The sequence below is a fragment of the Hermetia illucens genome, chromosome 3, assembly GCF_905115235.1.
Source record: "Hermetia illucens chromosome 3, iHerIll2.2.curated.20191125, whole genome shotgun sequence".
Taxonomy (NCBI): Eukaryota; Metazoa; Arthropoda; class Insecta; order Diptera; family Stratiomyidae; genus Hermetia; species Hermetia illucens.
In genome coordinates this window covers 146,185,032-146,209,526 of record NC_051851.1, presented here as the reverse complement: position 1 = coordinate 146,209,526, position 24,495 = coordinate 146,185,032, and the positions used below count along the sequence as shown (strand labels likewise).

The 24,495-nt window shown below is 43.4% G+C and overlaps 1 protein-coding gene across 3 annotated transcripts in view; it reads right to left on the bottom strand.

The window, feature by feature from the left end:
* The window catches only part of LOC119651688, a 148,596-nt gene that overhangs the window by 5,136 nt on the left and 118,965 nt on the right, over window positions 1-24,495 (bottom strand). For all 3 annotated transcript variants that reach the window (XM_038055394.1, XM_038055395.1, XM_038055392.1), the window contains one exon: window positions 9,311-9,458. In XM_038055394.1, coding sequence (XP_037911322.1) covers window positions 9,311-9,415 — 105 coding nt within the window. In that variant the 5' untranslated portion in view covers window positions 9,416-9,458. The remainder of the gene's footprint in view (window positions 1-9,310; window positions 9,459-24,495) is intronic.

Genomic DNA, 24,495 nt, shown 5'->3' with positions numbered 1-24,495 from the left:
GTGTGTCAAATCGACCAGTGAGCCTTACTCTCTACTTGGGAAGATCAGCACACATCCAACGTTGGCTACTACAATGTCTAGCCCCGTAAAGTTGTCAACGAAGATTTAACCCTTAGTGACCGTCATTCATCTTCCCTATTCTAAGAGCTACGTCAATTATTGTGAGGCTATCATTTCTAGCGTTGAACACCAAACTGTCTGTAGTCTCTCTGTATGCTATTGTGGTACTAGGAGGAGCGCAATGCTGACCACATTGCCTCCTACAGTATACTGTAATATACCGCTACGGTTTTGAATGAAGTGTTGTAACACATTTCACGGCCCTGATCTAATATAGATTATTGCGCCGACCATTATTATTAGAGTGCCTCCGGAGCAGTAGAGAAGTTATGAAATCGAGCATACCAAGGTGGATCTACTATACAAAAACGAACCGGTGTGAGTTACATGATTTTTGTGATGTTTCTGAATGTGCATATATTGCGGTCATCTGCAGCAAGACCATTGATGAATACGGATACTGTCTGACAGAAAATACCGAAGCAGAAGAGGCAATAAAGCGTGAATGTCGAGAGTTAACCAACTCCCGGATAGGTATCACTTCCGCGGATTCACGGAGCCAAAAACTCACTGCGATGAAAGTTGCCGAGAAATGAATAATGCGTTACAGATGCTAGGTTGCGATTAACGTGATACACATCGTACGGATGAACTTGTATCGGAATCAGCGCTCTTCGCTGCGGAGGTAGCAACTGATCTAGTGTTCAACAGTGAACAGAGCTTCATGGTACCTCGACTTCTTAGGTACTGCTGTCATCTGCGTTCGGGACGACAACATCCCTTAGCGTCCCGAGATTGAGGGGATGGCTTTGTCTGGATTCAGTATTTACGGTTAACGTTTTCCAACCTCTTTCTAACACCGAATCAGACAACGTCGAAGTTTCGACGCAGACTTGGTGCTGTGGAGTACACTATTTTATGCAAAGAAGGGCGGTTCTATGATAGTTGGGGTTGACTTCAACTCCAGGGCGCTTAAATGGGGCATGCCTCATTCAAACTGCAAAGGGAACAAGATTCTCTAAATGGCGGCGAGAACAAGCTCTTGATGTTCTGACACAAAGGAAACATTCGCGACGTAACTCTCGCGTCGTAATCATTGATTTATTGGAATATAGCATGGAGAAGACGTCGGTGGTAGCATACGGATCCATCCTAGGACCAGACCTCCGCAAAGCTTTTTACGATAGTCTGCTAAGACTCGACATGCCAGAAGACTCGCGCTTGATTGGTTATGCTGATGATGTTGTTGCACTTGTTATCGAACGCACTGTTGAACAAGGGCCATGCAAACGACTATTCATTGTTTCAGTTTTGTGCTGGAAAAAACCCAAGTAGTCATCCTGACTAAAAAGAAAATCCTGACCCTGCGTCTATTATTGATCGGCGAGACTCGATTACCAGTCTTTAAATTCAAGGATAAATTACCTTAATTTAACCTTCGGCTCAAAGAGAGCGTAGTGGACAAGACTGCTGCTAGAGTTTTGGTCTTAAGGTGGCTAATGGCAAAAAGTGGGAATCCTATATCTAGCAGATCCCATATCTACCGAGGTGGGGAACTTTACTGATGGCGCCTACTTAACGTAATAGCGTGGTGATCGCGTGATTCCCTGTGTGCTTCTTGCTGAAGAGCATAAAGCCATATACAAGGACAAGGGAGCTGGTTGCTTGTGGAGAACGGCAATACACACTAAGCGAGTGACACAACCCTCTTGGTAAAACAAGTCGAGAGCTTACGTCTTTAGCTGACCCAAAACCATGATGAGACTGACTATTTGTTGACTCAACTTCTAGTGGGCACCGAGGTTTTTAGTTTTATCTGCACAGGATTGGGAAGGCATGATCGCGTGAGGGTGTATTTTGCGATGAGGCTGTAGACAACGTCAATTACTCCTTTATTTGTGGAAGGTAGAATGGGATTTCTCAACAACTTTATGCAGATGCAAAGGGCTCTCTTCACACAACATTGTTAGATAGATGATGGGGACTGCTGACAGATCGAGCCGTGTAACAAATTACGTTCGGGTTCTTATTGTTGCGAAGAAAGTAGGGAGTTTGACCATTGGAAGGGTCGGATAGTTGAGTGTTACTTGAACTAATAATTCTTTTCGTGTTTAGTGGGTAGTCTGATGGCGTACCATTAGGGGGGTCCAACACTTTGCACATAATTGAATTCACTTACTATACCTCACCCTTCCAAAAAGATATAAATACGGACAAGCCTGTGTATTACTACTTTGTGCGGAAACTTGCGTAAAGCGAAATCTAAGCGAATCTAAGAAAGTAGATGTATATTGCTGGTGTATATCAACGATTGCCTTGGACTGGTTTAAGAGAGACCTGCCGAACGTGAATGGCGAATATGTGACCAAGCTAAAAGGACTTGGTGGATATTCCTGAGGCCCCTACAGGCCAAACGACAACCCAGCAGATTGGATGGATCCGGAGGCATCGCAGTTTAGTGGATCATCCTCCATGTTGTCCTCCATGAACGTGAAGATCCCTAGGGAGGTCATCAGTTCCGTTGGCGTTTATAACGATTTTTACGTACTGGAGTGATTTCCAAGCTTTCTGAGCTGGTAAGCATTGCGATTTATGCGCTTCAGTTCACTACGCGCTTAAGAGGTTTGATTTCTGCCAAAGAATATGAGAGTCTACTTCGGGCACTGGAATTAGTACAGGGTACTGAGTTTATCAAGGAGATCCTGGATATCATGAAAGGTAATCCACTCAAGGGAGGTTTCAAAATCTGCATTCATTCATTGACAAACACCGCCGGCCAAGGGAATGACCTGCAGGTCCATATCAAGGAAAAAATGGAGATGCACCTCGAAAATGCCGTACTGAATATATTATAGACAGAAATGTACTCAGCACAAAGCCAGGGAGTTACGTAAACTTCAAAGACTGGCCCGCGGGACAAAGAGGACGTGCTCATCGGCATCCACACAGGTCCTTCTGGGATTGAATCCTCGTCTTCTGTACATACAGATGCCGGCAAGAAGGGCGATGTGTAGAAGATGCGGGAGTTTCAGCGAGGTGGTGAGCTGCCGAATCGAAAGAAGGTTTATATTTTCTTCTAGGCGGAGTCGCGAACTGCTAATACCACGAGACAACATGACAACGACTTTTCATTTCCATAAGAAGTTGAAATAATAGCGCAAACTAGAAGAGGGTGCCAGTGACCTACGGTTTAAATCAGCAACTCATTATTTCGTATACTTGCGAATCCATCACAGCAGAAGGAATGCGCACTGAAGTTATTGACCCAAGGGAAAGGTATTTTGAACTAATGGGTAAGCGCACTAATACATTCGAGGCGGAGATACACGCCATAGATAAATGTGTCTCCTTCAACTTCTAAAGGAACTAAAGGGGGTTGAATAATTAGGTCTCACTAGGTGAACTTGCAATTGGTGTGAGAATGCCACCCTTTGAGATACTCTCGATTCCAGGACACATTGGGTTAGAATAAAATGAGGTAGTGGGTGAGCTGGCTAAAAAGGGAGCAGGCATGTAGCTGGATGGTCTAGAGCCCTTTAGTGGAATCGGAAATGAGTTCAGGGCTACAACGCTAAAGAACGAAGAAGAATGGATGAGGGAACTGCACTGGCCGAACCTCCTAGGAATGGAATATCTAAGGGTGCATACTATAACCAGTCAAGGGGGGCAATAGTTTTTCTAGGACGGGGTGTGGTCCTTCAACAAATATTTTTAGCATTGTTGTATGACATTAGATTTGCAAACAGTCGTAATGACGCTGCTACCTTCGGAAAAAAATTGACAGCCATGGTTGGATAGAGCTTCTTGGCTTTGGATAAAATTATTCTCTTCACTATGTGCAGGGGATCGGCATATGTATGTTTTGCATAAAATGTTGAAAACACTGCCTCACAATTGTCCTTGCTCCTACGATAATCACAGGATATACTTCATAAAAGCATTGGAAGAAATACTTTTATCCTTATTTCGCAGCCTTTCAGGATGAAGAACAAAATCCGAACCATACAAAATTGAAGACGTAATTCACTGGCACTAAGACCTACACAAACATATCATCAAGGACTGTGTGAGAAAGCCGATTTGATTTTCTTTAACTCATTTATTCCTCCTTTGACCGCATCGGACTAATGGACACATGTTTGGTCCAGCAAATAGCTTTCACCCAGTTTCGACGTAGCTAAAAAATGAACATTATATCAGACAGCGAACAGGATATACGTTACGTACGTAATCACACTTTTTGCTAGGTTTTCATCTTTAACAACGAATTTACTCAGTTCATGTGTCCTATCTGGAAATAGTGAAAACTACCCTTGGGGGCACTGGGGATAGAGGAACGAGAAGGGAATTACGTCAGCTACAATGAACTCTGGAGCTTCACTTTCATGTCGAAATCCCATCCTGAATGCGATTACATAAACTTATCAAACGAGGTTTTCCTGCTAATATATTCGTGTTTGAATTTGTCGAGTCTGAAGGTTGTTCCGATATTATATTCCTGTTGAATAATTTGCAGTTACTCTGCATGGGTTATGGGGTAGTTTCCAGCAAGTGTAGGGTTTTTGCTGAAAGTCCGTCAGTCAAAAAACTAATTTTCATGTTTCCCACAAGAATTTAGACAGGGACACCAAGCGGTGTCAGGAATTGTGCCGGAATGAAGGGGTGAGGACGAGTGATTCTCTTAATTTAAACCCTGTTAGAAACCACATATCTGCTCATATTCAAATGTACAAATTGCAAGGGGGGTGAGGGGGTTTTTGCTGCACAATGGCTTCGCTAATCACCGTGTCTATTGAAAGCATTTAGATGGTTAATGAATGTTATGCATGTTCAAGTTGTTACAACGAGTTCCCTTGACGGTATGGACTATTTCTGGAATTTCGAAACGAGGATGTGGTCAGCACCTAACGTGAACATGAACGTGCACACAGTTAACCATGTATTGGTCCCCACAATACACGGTATCTCTACACCATTCTGATTAGCAACAACACGAAAATACAGCGTATCAAAACAGCCAATCCATCTCCAGTTTTAATCCCTAAAGGACGACAATGTCAGCCTGATTGAAAAAATCACTTGTCCATTAAACAATATCCGACTGTTGTGTGTAAGATAATATTATTGTCCTGGCTCCATCTCGGGTTGCATATGTCCTGTATCATCCGTGTAATCAATGAAGGCGAAACAACAATGGTAACGGAAACGAGATAACGAATATGGACCACCTCACCTGCCTTTCGCGCCTAGCGCACGTATCTGCGACAGATACCTTTCACGTGCTAATGAAATTCAAGATTCCCCGAAAGGAGCTCGCTCGCTCGGTAATTATATCAGCAAACAACATTGACTCTAGGATTTACTGTCTGTCTTTTCCGCCCTTTGTATTCTTAAGAAGGCGAGAAATTTAATAAGTCATCTTTGGCAATCCACTCGTTCAAAGTAGCTGACTAGCAGGGGTGAGGGAGGATGGCAAATATCAATTGTTTTTATAGAAGGGGGTCGGCATCAAACAAACGAGATTGGAATTGTCTTCACGAAAATTAGATTTTGCGGTAGTTGTTTAGATATCATTTTTGTGATGATATTTGTTAGGGACTCGGAAGGGATGCCTGTATTAGAATTAGGCTTTGACGTATAATCTTTGTTGTTGACGTATTCATTTCTGGGGCAAGGAGTTATTAAATTAAGTCAAAGAAATTGCCGGGAAATTCGAGCGAAGAACGAGGATAGTAGGAGTTGTTTCTGGATATAATTCTTGATTATTAAATAGCGAACTCTGCTAATCATAGGGTCACGTTGGAGTGGGGAGCATTTACTTCGAACTTATGAACAATATACGGGAGAATACTCCAATTATATGTTGTACAAATTACGATGCAACGACTATTTTTTTGAAAGCGGCAAAGATTCAAGCTAAAGTCTAATCTGCAACAGATTTATTAGATTTCATTACGATAAATCTGTTGAAGATAGCCTATTCCATCTCGTAACTTTATTTCCGCGTATCGAAAGTCATCCCCCCCCCCCTCCTTTCTCCCAGTTTCACATACTGACATATAAGGATCGTCCGAAGAGGTATAAGTCAGCACAAACATCAGCGAGTTTATGAGACTCAGTAAGACTCTGACCAAGGAACATAGGAGCCCATTCTTTCTCCACTGGACGGCATGGTAAGACCCTGCAGCTGATAATTTGGATGCCCTTCCTCTCCAGCTAGGAGCAGTGTGAGTCACAAGTTGTGCAGCTACATTATCATCATCAACGGCGCAATAACCGGTATTCGGTCTAGTAAGGAACCCCAGTAATCCAGGTTTTGCGCCGAGGCCCACCAATTTGACATCCCTAAAAGCTGCCTGGTGTGCCGACCTACGCCATCGCTCCACATCTGGCAGGGTCTACCACGTCTTCTTTTTCTACCATAGATATTGCCATTATAGACTTTCCGGGCGGGATCATCCTCACTCATACGGATTAGGTGACCCACCTGCAACCTGTTGAGTTAGATTTTATCCACAAGCAGACGGTCGTTGTATCGCTCGTAGACATCGTCGTCATAGCAGCTTTAGTCGTTTGATATTATGGAATCGGCAATTACCGAGAATGCAATCAGCTGGACTCCAGACTGCTTCTCTATGCCAGTCATGCTAAGTAAAAAAAGGTTGTGTCGTGGTTTGGAGAGTTTTGCCGGAATTGAAGAAACCAAAGCAAGCAGGTGTAGCCGTGAGACCTTGAAAGATTTTCGTCCAATCAATCTTACCTTTCATGTTAAATACCCCCTACCCTCCTGAACATCCATCTAAATGCGACCATGGAGGAAACTCCTTTCTCCAAGTCTCAGCACGCCTACCTCAAGGGCAAATCCACAGAAACGGCCTGATTAACACAATTAAAATTAAAATACAAGCTGCCTCCAACAATCTTAGTATTCGTACCTAGCAAAGAGGTTCTAGGCGGAAACGGATAAGAGATAGTCACTTGACGAGAGCTGTGAGCAGATGGATGCCTCAGTGTGGCGCTATCTCTCTGGTTCTCTGAAAGATAGCGATAGATGGAATTCCTGGGATACCGGAAAGAAGCGTGGTGCCGACGGAAGCGCGTGCGGACGACTTGGTGATATTGGTATCAAGGTTATTTCTTACGCGTCCTTCCGTTATGAGTGAAATTATAGAGGATGCGTTGAGAAAGGTGTGCGTTTAGGCTGCGAAATACGGACTCGGTATGTATCCAATCAAAACGGAACCGTTGCTATCTCCATCTTGCTTTAAGTTTTGTGTGAGACAAATAATAATAATAATCGTTGGCGCAACCATCCATATTGGATCAGGACCTTGAAGTGTGTTAGAGCACTTCATTCAAGACCGTAACGGTACACTAGGAGGCAATGTGGTCAGCATTGCGCTTGTGTGAGACAAAATCTTATTAAAATCGGTTTACTGTCTGCCTGTCTGTCTATCTCTTCGTTCATTCGTCTGTTTGTCTATTTGTTAGCCTAACCATCTGCCTGTCACACCAATTTTTTCAGAAACGATTGCTCCTATTAATACGATTTGGTAAAAAGGTGGGGAGTTGAAGGGGGAGGGTCCTCTAACATTCAAAAGGTGTAAAATTGTTTCCCACTGATTATAGTCATCTGGGCTATCAAATGAAAGGTCTCGATTATTATTTTCCGCATCCTGTCTTAATTTTGTTGTTTGCTGGAAATGCCGGAGGTTATGAAATGATAATTTATTTCAGAGACCCGTTCTTTGACTACTCAGCAAAAAGTACGAAGCTACCATTATACGGTGTCTAAGCCTCAAAATACTTATATAAATACTCTGACATAAGAAATACAAAGAACCCTTCACACCTGAAGCACCAAGCTTCCGGTATTTGGAGCTCCTTTTTTTTGTTCGTGCACGGAGGTAAAAAAAAATTTGGAAGACTCGTCCGCCCCTGCTCCACCGCGTGAACGTTAGCATTAGAGTCGGTGCATGTGAGTTTCGAACCCACCTCCGGTCTCTCCAGCCCCAGCCTCGCGGAAGCACTATTTAGATACTATTTCACGGGGTGGATTTCCCTTCAGTTTCTCCAATGATTTGAAATGGTCTACTCTCCCTACTCAACTTCCTGTGTAGAGTTTCTGCTCATGGCTACCCCAGTCCCCGCAATCCTCTTCTTCCTCTGGTGTTCCTCAAGGCTCTATGCTGGGTCCCCTATTATTCCCATTTTTTTATTAATTTGCGTGTTTGCTGTATGCAGATAACCTAAATTATCTGCCTCTGTTTCGGTTCCGCTGCACTGTGCTTGTTTTTCTACTCCTATCACTATCGACTTCCTTTTAAGACCTTCGATGATTGCAATTGTGCTCCCAAAATGTCGTGTCAAGTACCTCTTCCGACTTTACCTTAATCCCCTTCTTGGTTAGAAACATTTTTCAATAATGGTAGGTATTCCGTAAGAGTGACTGTCGCACCTCCCGTAGTACACGGACATTTTTTACGTCTCTTTTGCGGAGCTCAACATCTGCTTAAACTCTCCGATCCCGATTTTATGCCGGCCCTACAACACTACAGTTTGGGCTTAGTTCTGCCTCCTTCCTTACTTTTAAGCGTAAGTTAAGCTACTTATTTGCTACTCCTTCTGAGGATAATATGTAATTAGAAATTTACCTTTCTGTGTAGTGTTCATTAAATAAATAAATCACAATGCGACGCCCTAAGATAGCCTGGTGATTACTGCAAGTATCCGATATTCGTTCGCCAAAATTGGTGATAGTTGGACTAAATAAGCACCCAATGAAGTATCCTCAATTCTTCAAGTTTTCGCTCTTAAGAAAGTTATATCTCTTAAAAAAATGTAGATGTGATAAAGCGTAGAAAGGAAACGCCAACTTATACTTTATTTTGAATAGACCCGTTTCATTTATCACTCGAAACATATCTCTCTGCAACAATCGATATTTTCAAATACAACAGAATATCAAAATTGATTATCTGGAATACAACGTCCACTTTCAAATCTGAGATGAGAACAAAACTTCACTAATTTGATTTCGCCAGAATATAGCAGCAAATCACATTAATATCCGCACAAAACATGCTAGAAAGGACCTTTCTAAGGATTCCTGTTCAAACCAGATTCAGGCATATATCAGCAACTTGCATAGGCTACAAACGCTCACGTTGTATCTGAACGTGTGTTACCTTCATGGATTTCGTTCTAAATATAGGGTTGAAATCAGATTGCATCTAAAACTATTACTCACCTGATTGTCGATTGAATTCTGTGGTCGGGCCGTACACGAAGCCAATACAACTGCCAAAATGAGGAGGTGGTGTAGAGCGATATTACTGGAGATTCGTGCCATCATTTTAGTATTTAGTGGTTGGTGTCGTTAGTTTCTGATGATAAGTCTGAAATAAGAAATTAGAAATGTTATTGTCCTTGGTTACAACTATTCAGATAATAAGGACACAAAGCAAAGCAATCTTTTGAAGGCTATTGATGCCTGAAGGTTATTAACGCCTCGCGCTCCCTTGGATTTTGAATTTTCTAACCAATGAATATGGCTCCGACCTGATTTTCTCATAGGATCTGAGAACGAACTGAACCGTTTGGATAAGCTACTCCTACCGTAAAGGTTCCCACCAAATCTTACTAGATACAGTTAAAAAATTAACATCTTCTCTAACTAATTCTTCCGGTGTTAGATTCGACTTCCAAATTCCAAATAGGGATTTCTGCCATGATAACATCAAGCATCACCACTCAAAGCAGTTCGAGTTTCTTGTTCTACTAGTTGAAGAGATACAAACATCGATATCTGCAGAAGAAGTATCTTTAGTGACAAAGTCTTGCTATTTTTTCTTTTAGGATGATGATTGTCGAAACAAAGCAGCAACGAGATAATTTTATGGTCACCTTGACCCAATTTTCAATTCATTGCCATAGATTGGCACAAAGATAGTAGTCGATGACTTCAGTGTTGACGATGAGAAAGATGCAGGTCAGAATCTCCTGGGGGCCATAGTTTATATCTCTACTAAAAGGTCATCTTGTTTGAGGTCGATGTTAGCACCCCTGCATCTAGTAGATAGCTCCTAAATTTATTGCTTATCACGACCTGCAGCTCTCCACAATTGAGTGTCTCAAAGGCTTTTCAAACCAGCTGTATGGCTTTCTTTAGGTTACAAGAATTGTGAGAAGCAAATTATTCCATTTGCTTGGAGCCCAGGAACACTTGCGCTTTAGATGGTGTATAAGAGAACTAATATCACATTAAAGTGTAATATCACATTACCATCACCGAGCACGATCCAAACATTATCAAACCTTGCTACATCACTTACCATCATCAAATTGCCTACATTATCGCATTACCTAACATCACCGAATTACCAAATGTGATTACAGAATATCACCAAATACCCTCCTACCCACCTTCGAAGCAGTGGAAGCGGAAATATGATGTTTGTGATACCATTTTTTTTTAAACGTGATATTTCTCATTACCAACTAAGATGATTTTTCGACCCTCTATGGCACTCAGATAGAGAAAACCGCTGAAATAACACTGAGAATAAAAACAAAGAGAAAGTTGTCTTTCCGGGAATTCCATGGAGTTCTATGTTCTTTGCAGGACACTGACACAGCCTGCATTCCACTTCTGGAAGAAGTCGCGATTCCATGGTAAGCAAACAATGATACAAAAGAAACGAATAACATCATGGTGCATTTCAATGTTTGCCTCAAATAATTAGGGTCTGACATACTAGACTGCCAATCAGTGTATACTCGGCCACGCTACTTCGCCCTACTCCGAAAGACGCATTCTCCCTATAGCAGCCGTTTTGGCTAGGGTGCCACCGTATTGGCGGCGCAATCCGACGGCGTGGTTCCGCCAATCGGAGGTGCGATTTACGCTGGCAGGCGTCACAACAAAGGCCACGCGTTTTAACCACGCCTTTATTGGTCTCGACTAGGAGACAATTGGTTTAGTCACGTGCATGTTGGAGGGCTGCTCCTACGTCAGGCTAAAGGGGCAGCTCATACGCTGGCTGTCAGTGCGTGAGGAAACGAAGCTGAATTACAGCCAGCTGTTTCGTGGAATGGGGCAGCTGGGTGGTGGTACAGTCGGCTGAGAGCTATTGAAGTCTGGCCCGCGCAAGACTCGGGGTTGCTGGAGTTGTTGTCCGCCACAGCCGATAAAGTCCACGAGGTGTGCGCACGTCTCTCTATAGACAAAAATCAGGGAGTCGACGGATTAAAGACAAAGGTGATGACATTCGTTGGCGCAGTTTCTAGGTACTCTGCGTTCGGGAAGTAGATCTCGATCACAGTCTATGTTTATTTTGCGAAATGGGCGTTCGGGTAGTCGCACACCGGGAGCCTCGACGATTTCTGACACCACCGTAAATTCGGGGCTGTGGCGACTAAAGTACCACCGGAGGTAATTTCAATGCAACAAAAAAACTAGGCTCGCTGGGTGCTTCGACGATGGCTAACTGAAGTGCAGTACCACGTTGTTTTCTGGTCGATACGGGCGCTGAGGTGTCGGTTCTCCCCGTGCCCCGTGCAAACATGTTGATACCGCAGAACTTGCGACTAGTTGCCGCGAACCCCGCTCCCATTCGCACTTCCGGGCGCAGGCAGGTGGACGTGTGTCTCGGATTGCGCCGAACGTATTCACGGCGATTCGTTTTGGCAGACATTAGCACACCCATTTTAGGCGCAGACATCCTGTGTCATTATGGGCTGTTTGTGGATCTGCAGAACAAAGCCTTGATAGTTCCCCTAACCTCTTTAAAGTCATCAGGAAAAATTTACATTTGCGCAAACGACACTCTTTCTATTGTTTTCGAGGACATTGCCAACCATCGCATTCGCACGCTCCTCCGCAAACATCGCAAAATCCCCCCAGCCGGTTAACCACAATGTGCAGCACCACATCAACACTACCGACTCCACCGATCTTCTCAAAGTTGCGTCCTCTATCACCCCAGAAGCTAGGTATTGCAAAGGAAGAGTTTGACGATTTCATGAAACAGTGCATTTACAGATTTTCCAATAGCTGTTGGTCATTTCCATTCCGTTTGGTTTAGGGAGCGAATCATTCACTGGCAAACTGCTGTGTTTTCATGACCTTGAACCTGGCGAAGGCGTATCACCAAATCCCTGTTGCTCCTGAGGACATATCGAAAACGGTTATCTGCACAACTTTCGGACTCTGCGATTTCACCAGAATAACTTTTCGCTCGTTTGCAACGGAAACATTTTCCCAATTCATCCACTCTGTCCTACGAAATTTAAATTTCTGTTTTGTTTACATGGATAATGACTTGATCGCCCTTTCTTCCGAATTTGAGCATTTCGACCGTCCCGAATGCATTTTTCAACGTCTCCTTTAAACCGGGCTTGTTTTAAACGTTGAAAAATGCAAACACCCACAGAAGCAGGTGAAATTTCTCGGCCACATGATTATCCCTGACGGAATCCAATCCGGGTTGCAATGATGAAAAATTTTCCCCTGCCAACGACAGGAAGGATCTGCGAAGGTTCTTGGGCATGCTAAACTTCTGTCGTCATTTTTTTCCTAAGACCGCTCATCACCAAGCGATCCTCAACGTTTACTTGTCTGGGCTCAAGACCAAAGATTCCCGTGAGGTTGCGTAGTCTACTGAGTGCGTCCGGGCGTTTGAAATGGTCAAACAACAGCTTCTTGATGCTACACGGCCGGCATTTCCTCGGCCAGATGCACCCCTAGCCATGTTCGTCGATGCCGCAGACTCAACGGTAGGCTCCCCTCTTAATCAAAAGGTGAATGAAATCTGGCAAGCCTTGAGGTTCATTTCAAAACAACTCAACCCACTTCGGCAACTGAGCTTCAACCAATTTACTTCTGAAATCCAACGTGTCTGGAAAAGTCAATGTCGTTGCAGACGCTTTGTCTCGAATCTCGAAGGTCACAGTCCCCGCCGCGGTCGATTATACAGCAATCACTGAGGCGCAGAAAGACGACGCAGGGCTTCAGAACCTGAAGACAAACTCCAAATGCAAGTTCAGGGAGTTTCTTATCTTCGACTCAAACTTTTGCCTACTCTGCGAGACTTCAGATAAGGGATCTAGGCCATTTATTCCGGCCGATTTTCACTAGGAAGTATTTCACGATCTTGGGCACTCAGACATCAGAAGGACACTGGAAAATACTGCTTGCCGTCCATGAACACGGACATAAACGCTTAGGCGTTTTCCCCAGGTCAACCAAGCGCTTCCACATCATCCACCTCGACATCATTGACTCCTTGCGGGACTTGAACGGATACAAGTACCGCCTCACAATGATCGACAGGTTTACGCGGTGGCCTGAAGCAATACCTATGACTGACATTACGGTACAACCATGTGCCTCAGTTGACCAGTCGTAATCATTACAGACCAGGAAATGCCGTTTGAACCTCCTCTTTTCTCGGAGTTAGGCAAGCTTGATTTTCATACCATCTGCAATTCAATAAGATACTGGAACGTTGGCACTGGACAATAAAGGCCGCCTTAATGGCTCGCGGAGATGGTGCACGGGGAGAGTGTGCGACTATCCGCCGATCCTATACTGGACTATTCGAAGCTGCGGCGGACTCCACCTTCACGGCACACGACGCCACACACACGCAGGTCCTCATTCGAATGGACGAGGGCCGGTTTAAAGTCCTGGAGTGACGGGAGCACTCCTTCAAGCTCGACGTTCGGACGGGCGCACCTTGTCGAGGCGCGCAATCTTCCGTCCTTTTGGTTTGGAACGCCGGCGTGAACGGCCGAAAGTTAAAGAAAATATTGGGGCAGTGCGCCAAACCGATGAAAAGTTCAACTGGGAACCCTGATCGGTTAATGATGTGTTAGCGTCCGTTTTCACGCACAACACAGTGTCCGTGCACGAAAAATGCTTCCGCGCGCATTGGAGAAAATCCTCCCAATTTGCGAGTCCAATCAAAGAACAAAAGGCCAAATCGTGAAGTTCCGCCTTATTAGCCATTTCTTCCGGTTAGTGATCCTAACATGTACGTAGGGAATGTTCTTCCAAGAAGAAGATCATTTCGGCCATTAATGCACCCAAATGGAGTAAATCCGCCAGATTTAACGGTCTACCCTTGCGATATCCTCGAATTCCGATACTTTTCTCAGAGATTGGAAGAAGGGGATGATCATCAAAACTTGAAATAAGGGCCCCGTTTTTGGGTGTAACAATTGAAGAAGTATCTCCGTGTTCCTGCTGTCGCAAAGATAATAGCTAGAATAATCCTCGAACGCTTGAAAAGACATCTCGAAAGCTTGATCGACAAGGACTGCTGGTATCTGTTTCGCGTTCTCCTACAGTAACCACATCAACACCTTACAGATCATTTAGAAACAGTGTGCGGAGTTTAAATCTTTGCTTCAGCTGCTTTTCATCAATTTCGAGAACGCCTTCTACAGCGTGAACAGAGAGTGTATCTGGCATGCTCTAAACAGGAAGGGCATTCCGAGGAAACTAATATCTATTATCAGAGCGACTTAAGACACGAGGCAAAATTTCAAAGCAATCGGGAGTCGAAAGTGGAGTTCACCGGGGTTGTACCTCGTCACAGATATTTTGTTTCTTGTTATCGGTGACGTTCTTCATGATACATTATACGCTGATGACATATGCTTACTCCACCGGGTCATGGACCTTGGCGAAATAGCTCCGGCGGACTGACTGACTGATGAACGCCAATCAAATTAAGGTTCTCAGTCTGACGGATCTTCCCACTCTCCCTATCTGAATTACCTATGAAGCGTGGTTTCTGCCGAAGGTGTCATCGCATTGGATCTCATCTGACGTTTTAACAGCGCTCGCCTTCGCCGGTTTCTTTAAAATCTGGAAATACAGTTATCTCAAGATCAAATTGATACTGTTCTGTGCTAAAGTTCTCTCTGTGTTGCTGTATGGGAGTAGTAAATTGAAAGTGGCCCCACTGTCAATCGAAAGCTTCGTGAACATCTGTCTACGTCGTATCATCGGATCACGTTGGCCTGATTTGGCGCAGAGGCCTGTATGCAATGTGATCGGAAGACGGAAGTAGCAGTGGATAGGTCATACATTAAGGAGGAGCAACAGTTCAACAAGATGGATGGCGAGTGAATCCCACCAAGTGAACCTGACGTAGAAAAGTAGAGGGCCAATGGGGACCGCTCGGGAAGGTGTGGGAGGAGCTGAAACGAATTTTAAATAACCGCAAGTGATGGCACGTACGTGTGGTCGACACACTATATTTCGTACGGGGATAAATAGGGACCATAAATATGTACAATATACAAAGGTACTCTGGACGACACACAGACTTTACGCAACAAGTGAGAAAGTACGACATACTCCAGAATAAACTCTCATTTCCAAAAGTACTTGTTGTTAACTCCGCCACTAGTCAGGGTGTTGTAGCGACACTGGAAATACCTGTAGAGGAGGACACACGAGTTTGAAAGCGCGGGCGAAACTCACTCATTCTGTCAGTTTCAGGCGGCCTGCGTGTCAATAAACTGCCACTGCTTATCAGTGGCTCTTGTTATTTTCATCACTCTGGTACCTTCATTACACTGCACACCAACGCTTTCTTCATGAACTTAAAAGAAAGCCTGGAAAGGAAATTCAGCAAAGGAAATATTTCCAACATTTCCAAACAATTCAAGTTAAATATTTTCATAAAATACAAAAAGCCTTAATAAATTACATCTCCCGCTACTTGTTAACCCCCATCTGCAGCGAAAATTAAGTAGATTTTCAACCCTTCAACGCAACATTCTTTCGCTTCCATTCTTTCCATAATGAAAATATCCGTTTCCAGCACATAATAGACATCAACCATTCATTATAGAAGCGCGAACATGTTAATTATCCTTCTTTCCTCCTCGAGCTTTTCTCTCAACCTAAAAACTTGAACAGGATACGATACTCGCCGAACTCATAAATAAAAAGTTAATTTTTTTCTCTGATTTATAATGAAAATATTTTCTATAGTAAAAGGATACCCATTATATGCAAATTGATATAATCTCCGAAGGGTTTTGCGTTTAATATCATCAACAGTGCCTTTCACCAGGGCATGAGCAACTGCTACAGCTGGAAGGAAACTTGCGGGCTTTCATACTATGACAATGCGGAATGTTCCGGGAGGTCTTATCAGTTCCTTAAATTGCTGAATGGAACCTTTAACGCTGAAGTTTAGTGGCATATCATCTTTGCGTAGCAGGATGAATTGAGGAATTTACGTGGGGACTAATTAAGAAGTGCATGTCAGAGGATCTTAATTGTGGGAAAATAAGGAGTTGAAAGTAGGCGGAAAATTTAACAACAATACAGTGTTGAGTGCGTAGGTCTGCTTTTTGTGGAGCGTAAAATCGATCCCACGGATCAATACGTTTCAAAGAATATGCGTCAGATCTTCCTTTGTGTGAGCATGAGATACAACTTCTGTATCCTCTTTCAACGGGGTTGTTAAGAAGGACTCTTTACTTGCTTAGCCGTGCCTAGAAGTGAGTTCTTCCTGAATCCTACGTGAAGTGACCCATTCATTTGTTACATTTGGAAATTTTAAATATGATCCGTTGATGTGGGCGCAACATGCGTAATAGTGAATTAAAAACAAAAAGTCCCTCCGGCCAGATTTCGTGATTCCGCAATTATAGGCTGTGAGTACGAATACGTCTGATTTCCTTCCGCTTCCGAAGAAGCAATTCGACAATCTTGAATGCCTTAATTAAGCGTTTAATAATGCTGATTAATATTTTCACGTAACAATCCCTTGTGGCAGGAAAACTGAATGGAGTTCAACCGAGTTAACCTAGAGTAATTTTGGTTCATTAATTACGAAAAGGAAATTGTGTGTTTCTAATTAGGAAGGATAGACAAACGATACTGCCCAACGGATAGATTAGATCATTATTGGGACTCCTCCGCAGTCCTTATGCCTGTGGGGGCTTTAAAACAAATATTGATTTTTGGGATGCACTTCACAGTCAATATCCTTCTATTGGAGAATGCCACGGTAATGATTTGAATTATGCCAAATTAAGCTCGCCTGTGGATATATGCTTCCATCTGCTTCCTGGCACCACGAGAGGATGATGTCAAAGGGATGTCCAGGTAGACCAAAAATTCCATAACCTTGTTTATTGGATTAATTGATTTGTCATTGGTATACGCCATAAAGTTGATTATTTTGGAGGTTCCCCATTCAGTACAGATTCGTTTCAATTAGATTCCCTGCAAAGACTTGGTGTCCTGGATCAGGATAACCACTATGTATCAAAATCGAGCGCTAATTCCGAGTATGAGCGCTTTTGCACTACGTTTATTATTCTGATACTTGGATAACATGAAATGTATGGCAGTTACTAGAGGCAATCAGGATAATCAATTATGAGTCGAACCGAATAGAAGGCAAAGTGTCTATCACCAAAATCGTTTCGGTTTGATCCTTATCAATCTTATCCTCTCAATCAAAATCTACTTTAGATTTTAATTCAATGGTTGGAGTGGAGGCCACTTTTAATTTTGGAGAATTTAAAAAAAAAAAAACTCATGGAAAAAGCTTTCAGTAAAGAATATCCTTAAGGCTACCAAGGAAACAGGTAAGCATGTAAAATTGAGTAAGCCAGAGCCTTATTCATTCAAGGAGCATACCGAACGATAAGACTCCATTTACATTAAAAAGAAGTTGGGAATCTTTTATCTTGACCCTCCTAAAATGCTTCAACGGGCCCCATCACTTCGCTATCGTCTTCAAGTTTTATCCCTGGGAGGTGTTCCTTAAGCCGTGGAAAGAGGTTGAGGTCACCGGGAGCTAGATATTTCAAATATGGTGAAGCATTCCATTCCAGTTTGCCGCGCCTTTTTGATTTCTTGATGGCCTTTCGTAATCTTCTTATTTGCTTTGCATAGTAAGAGCCTGTAACAGCGGCTCTTTTTCAAATTTTCTACGATCCAATTCTCATCCCTGGTGACGAAAGGTGACAAAAAATTTCCCCGATCCCCTTGGTTTTTCGAGCTTTTCCTTTGATACTTCAACTGGTAAATAAGTCGGGAAACCGGAAGCTCGGCGCTTCAGGTATGAAAGGTTTTGTTTGCTCCTTCTGTGAGTATATTTGAGTGTAGAACTATCCCATTTGTACGCAACCTGCTATGTATATGCATTTAGCATGTCAGACTACTCACTTTAGTGTTATATTAATATCTAATTGCAATAAATTTACACGGTAAAGTCAATTTTGAGCTACTGTAACTTTGTTAGTAATAGTATGATTTTGATCAAACTTGGGAATAACATGCTTCATATTATATTCTATACTACTCCCAACCCCAACTACTACTTCCCAAAAAATATGGTAATTTACTATTATTAACTTAATTTGAAGAGATATTTTGAGGCCTGGACACCATTTAGAGGTAGCTTCATGATTTTTTTCAGATTTTTTGGTTGGGTAGTTTTTGAGAATGGGTCCGTTAAAGAAATCATCACTTTCCACCCCTCCCACTCCTCGCCTCTCCAAAAAATGTCAAAATTAAGACCGGCTTCGAAAAGAGACGAGACCTTTCAAGACCTTTCATTTGATACCCAACATGACTATATTCGATGGCAAAAAAATTTACATCTCCCTTTTGCATGTATGGGGACCCCCACCCCCCCTTAACCTCAACGTAGAAGGATATCACTCACTGCATGTCTTGGCGTTCACAGTTCCCAGTTTCTCACTAAATTTCGCGTCAATCGGTATAGCCGTTTCTGAGAAAAGTGCGTGTGACAGACAGACAAACAGGCAGACAGAGGGTGCAGCAACCAAGGCATATAGCATCGGAGCATCGCTGGTTGCGAAAATGCTACCAAATGTAGGTGGCCCAAGGCCGAGCCGTCGACTCCTTATTTCGAAGTTGGTCAGTTCAATCCTACTGTATGCAGCTCCGGTATGGGCAGATGCACTGAAAAATATAGAAGAGTTGCGTATCCCATAAGTGTACTCCGAACATGTTGCGCTTACAGAAGAATATCCAATGAAGCAGCTTGCGTGATAGCAGGAATGGTCCCGATTGAGATTCTGGCGAAAGAAATACAACGACTTTACGATCGAGCGTATCTCACCGAAGAATTTCTTGACCGTCGGCGGCGCACGAACTGAAACTGTCGCGGAATGACAAGAGTAGTGGGATGAGTCAGAAAAAGGCCGCTGGACTTACAAAATCACATGGGATATCTGGAAATGGATCGAGCGACCCAAGGCGAAATAAATTTCGGCCTAACTCAACTCTTGAGCGGACACGGAGACTATCGAGCATACCTGTATCGATTTGGGCGTGATGATTCGCAATATTGCAGAGGACGTAGAACACATCTTTTTTCAAATATTGAATTCAATATTGAAGTCGAAAAGGTGATTGCAGCCATCGGAAAGAAGCTTAGGCAGCAAGAAGTCATCCGAAAGAATGACCGCAAGAGAAACACGAATATTAAGACAAACGTAGAATAAATTCTGATCCAGCCCCGCGACGTAATACCAAATGGGAGTCCCGCGGGGAGAGTGAAAGTCCCAAATAACCATGTGGGAGGAGCCAGCGGTAGTTTTTGAAGCTTTCCACCTTCCATCGGAAAAAAAAGAAAAGACCGACCGAAGACAGACATTGAACCGATTTTTGCAAACAAAACCTTAAAAACAGGCAGAGTCGGTTCACTTTTGCGGTATTTTCAGGTGCAATTCGTCCACAAGGATTCTTTGAACGCTGCCATATGAGGTCCTGTCACCTTAACTATATACCTCACTTCGGTTGGCCAAAACAATATCTTTAACTTTTTTTATGTTATGAGGAATGTAGATTGGGTTCCTTCGCGATGTTCATCTTCAGTGGATGTTCTGCCCAGCTTAGACCCCTTGGGTCAACGTATAACTGTGGAATATGGAGTAGCAGAGTCCTCCAAGGTCTCCATTAAATCGCTATATTTAATCATTAGTAGACTGCCATTATTTCGCTTTTTTCCATATTTATAATTTTTTACGCCCCGACGAATTGGTCCTCTAGCTTGGGGGTAGAGCAAAGGACCACCATCTCGTTCTCCGAAAAAAAAGTCTTGTTACGGAACTAGCAAACCAGTTTTGGACTCAAAGGGTCATTACTTTGGAATCATAAAATTCAGAACTTTGTCATGCCTGCGGAATTGTACCCAAGTAAAACGACGCCGTTGCCTGATTTGGAAAGCCAAGTCTTATGAGGCGATGTGCAACAGCTGTCAAACATATATGCTTTGCAACCTTACCGAAGAAAAACATTAGCAAAGGAATGAGAAACGGGCTGATAAAACTAGAAGATCTCAAGGACCACATTTCCTTCTATTGACGGACATGAGTAGCAACGGAAGATGGCCGAAAAGCAGACCGGGGCCAGTTAACAAGGATACTCACACATCACTTCGTAATGATCAAATTTTCTTGTACATTAAGTCTATATTCACTTTATTTGGTTGCAGTTCGATTTTTTTAATGAATCTTAGCCGGTTGGTGGACATGACTCGAGGGTTGACAAATGTCATTCTTGACATTTGTCACTCCATTCTCGAGAGCATAGAGCTTATGTGTTTTTTGGAAAACGAAGATCTTGACTATTCTACAGAAAATACTAAGGTTGAAGAGGCCATCAAGTGGAAATGGCTAAAGGTAGCCAATGCCCCGATAGGTATCATCTTTGTGAATTCTCGAAGTCAAAAGCTTGTTTTGTAATGGAAGTCGCGTGAGGAAATTTCTAAACAGAAGGAAAATAGGATTGGTTGGGTAGCATCTAGGATACAAGTTTGGGTGCTCCCAGTAAGTATGATAGGTCCTACTACAGACTATGGAGATGCGGGCAGACTATGGAAATGCAATCATAAGGACAGTTGCGGTCAGTACAGGAATCATGGTACATTTGGTGAGAGCGTTGTGCATACCGCGGATTCGGGGCTGGGTCCAATCTCTTCAGGGCGGAACTGGAATGAGCCATGACGTGAGTAACATAATACACATCCCGCAATTGCTCACGAGCCACTAGTGTAGTTCTTTATAGATGCAAAACCTGCTCTAGTGCTCATCAACGAACAGTGCAGGAAAAAAGACCCAGCACTTTGGCATCTCGACTTATCAGACAACCACTGTATTGATCATAGAAAGTCGGATCCTGGTTGGCGAAGATTTTAATATCAGAACACTCGAATGGAACATATCTTATCCAAATTTCAGATAATACCACGAAATGTTGACGAGAACGAGGCTCCAAGCCAACGCTTTGGTGCGCTTATCTCGTCAAACTACCCTTCGCGTCGGATTCACTGTTGTCATTTGTAACCGGGTAACCAGTTCTGGAAAACTTCTCAGCAAGCGGGTGCAGCTGACACCACTTGGGTCTTCTATGACCTGAAAGGCACCCAACCGCATTATTCCCTACACACCTCATTTGGGTTGCCGTCAACAGTGTGGAATGCCTGACTGTAAAAGAGCTGGCGGTATTCCTGGAGAGGTATATGCTTGTAAACCATCGTCACGGCTTCTCTGAAGGGGAGCACTTTTTTGTCGTTGGAAAATGGTGAAATTCGTGCAATGACGAAGGAGATTCTGAGCTACCATCTGCATATCGACCACTTTATATACTTGACACTATCTAAGAAGCCCTAGAAAACCTCATCATGAGTAAGCTCGCCCAAACGATATGTGCTGCAAGGGATTTATTCCAAAAGTTTAATACCGTTTCAGAGCAGGAAATATACGGTTCGTTGAGGTGAGATCCACAGCCTTCGATCTCGGCGAGTAGTGCTTCTCTTAATGCTCAATGTTAAGACCCGTTTCAGTTCCATAACATAGGCATCTTATGACCAGATCTCTAGAATGCTTCTTACGACAGTTAACTGAGGGCTAACATAATTCCACAAATTCGGTAATGCAGGTGATGTTGCAACAACGACGCACTGCTGAACCGGCTTAAAGGAAACTTGGCATATCGATGCGGATGGTAAGCAGATGAAGCCTTGTGCTGAAAAAAAAACAGCTAAAAAGAAAGTCCCGACCATGTTTTCCGTGGCGATGGACGATACGATTATGGAGTTAAAGCTAACGGCTAAGCAACTTGAATTGAAGAACAACATATCAAAGCAGTAACAGGTAAACGTGCAACGATGTTGCGGGTCCTACCCCTAGTAGGAGACGTCTTATCAGTTCAAGTGCAACGCTGTTCGTTCTGCTCTACGATGCTGAGGTATTGCTATGCCGATTCTTGAGAGGGAGTTGTATTGTAAGCGCAATTCCCGTCGTCATCCTTGTTAAGAAACACAAAATTACTTAGACACGCAAGGAAGGCGGCTACTCGTGAGGAACGGCAACATACCCTGAATGAGTGGTAACTTTCTTGGAAAAATAACTCAATAGGCAGATTGACTGCCTAGCTCAGCTAACAAGTTAAGTCCGTGGCTGAGCCGAAAGCATGATGAGATTAGTTATTGCAGTAAATTTTAGTCTAACCTGCATCAGATTAGTAAGACACAATGCCCTAACTTTATGTTCCGTGACGAGGTGATGGACCACTCGCAATTATACCTTTCTATTTGTGAAATGTGGCGTGGGATTCGTCAGCATCCCTACTCAGGCACAGGAGAGCTCTCTCTAGGCAATATTATCAATATTCATGTTGTAAAGGAGTTTGAGCTCCACTGGTGAAAAAACTGAATGGCAGGAAATGCTTTAAACTTAGAGATTTCCTCACTCCTTCACCCTACCGTTGGTGAAAGGAATTCCGTCAGTTGGAGGGAAGTTCTCGATTGTTAAAACTAAGACCTCATACAAGAACCGTGGGTTGTTGGTGGGGTAATTAGGGGCTTCAACTTCCAACATGCTGACTTGTTGTATGCCAATGGAAGCGATCGACCCCGCCCTTGCATGGTAGTCTCAAAAGACTTCCAGGTTAATTTGGTTAACGACCTATGTGATCGCGACACCAGATCGGCTAAGCTAACCACAAAAAGCCAAGAGGGAGATAAAGAGATACTATGGTGCTCTGCATATTTTCCCTATGACGCAGAAGACGTTCCCAGTGGGGAGAGAGAGCTATCCAATATGTCAGAAGGCATGGGGGTAATATCAGGATGTGATGTTAACGCTCACCACATATGTTGGGGAAGTTCGAACATCAATGCAAGAGGGTCCAGATTACTGAAGTATCTAGTAGGAGCCAATTTGCAGATCCTTAAATTGGGTAATGAACCCACTTTCTTCAACGTGGTCAGGCGAGAGGTCGTCGATATCACGGTGGTATCTCCTGACATCGCGGCTCTGATCGGAGAGTGAAGAGTATCAAACGATATCACACTCTCAGATCACAGACGCATTGATTTCGTAATGGGCATGGATCCACCTCCACCCACTCCATTTCGGAATCCGCAGAAGATAGATTGGGTGATGTATAAAATAGCATTAGCGCCCGAGTCACGATCCATGGGAAGCGCACCAAATGCATTACTGGAATTGAGAAGACAACCCAGATGATCACAACCAGCATGAGAGAAGCTTTCGAAGAAAGCTGCCCACTCAAGGTGCCAAAGAAGGGTAAAACACTATGGTGGAACTTGGATTTGGCAAAACAGAGGAGAACGACAAAGATGCTCCCCAATGGTGCTCTGAAGTGTGATTCAGGCGCTAGCTGGGATCGCTGCAAAGAGTCATAGAATGCTCTAAAGAAGGGCATAAGATTGGCTAAACGATCACCATGGAGACGCTTTTGCGAAGAGAGTAACTCTTGTGAGGCAAGCTCAAGGATTCTGGCTAAAGAGCGTGGATAGAAACTGGGTTATTTACGTTTACAGAACGGGAGGTACACAGAAAGCGATGAAGAAACGGCAAACCATTTGCTTGAAGTGCACTTCCTAGGCAGCATCCAAAATCTAATCTCGGGGCCAACAGGTGCATATAACCCTCAACCGAGAGACTGGAATCTGGCATGCAAAGTAGTATCACTGGAGCGAGTAAAATGGGCATTTATCTCGTTCCATAGATACAAGTCTGCAGGTCCGGATGCCATCATTCCTGCGCTAGTAACAGAGGGAATGGATGCCCTGGGTCTACATATTCGGAATATATATCGCGCATGCCTAGCACACACGAGTATTACAATTAAATGCTTATATTCCAATTAGATGGCGTGATGTGAAGATCTTATTCATTCACAAACCAGGGGAATCCACCTACATAGACGCAAAAAGCTTCCGACCAATCAGTCTTACGTCCTTTCTACTAAAAGGACTAGAAAGACTAGTAGATCGGCTCATAAGGGATACACACATTCCTAAGTGGCCACTTCACCATAGGCAACACGCCTACCAGAAAAGCAAATCCACGGAGATAGCACTCCATGAACTGATGGCATAATGGAATCGAACC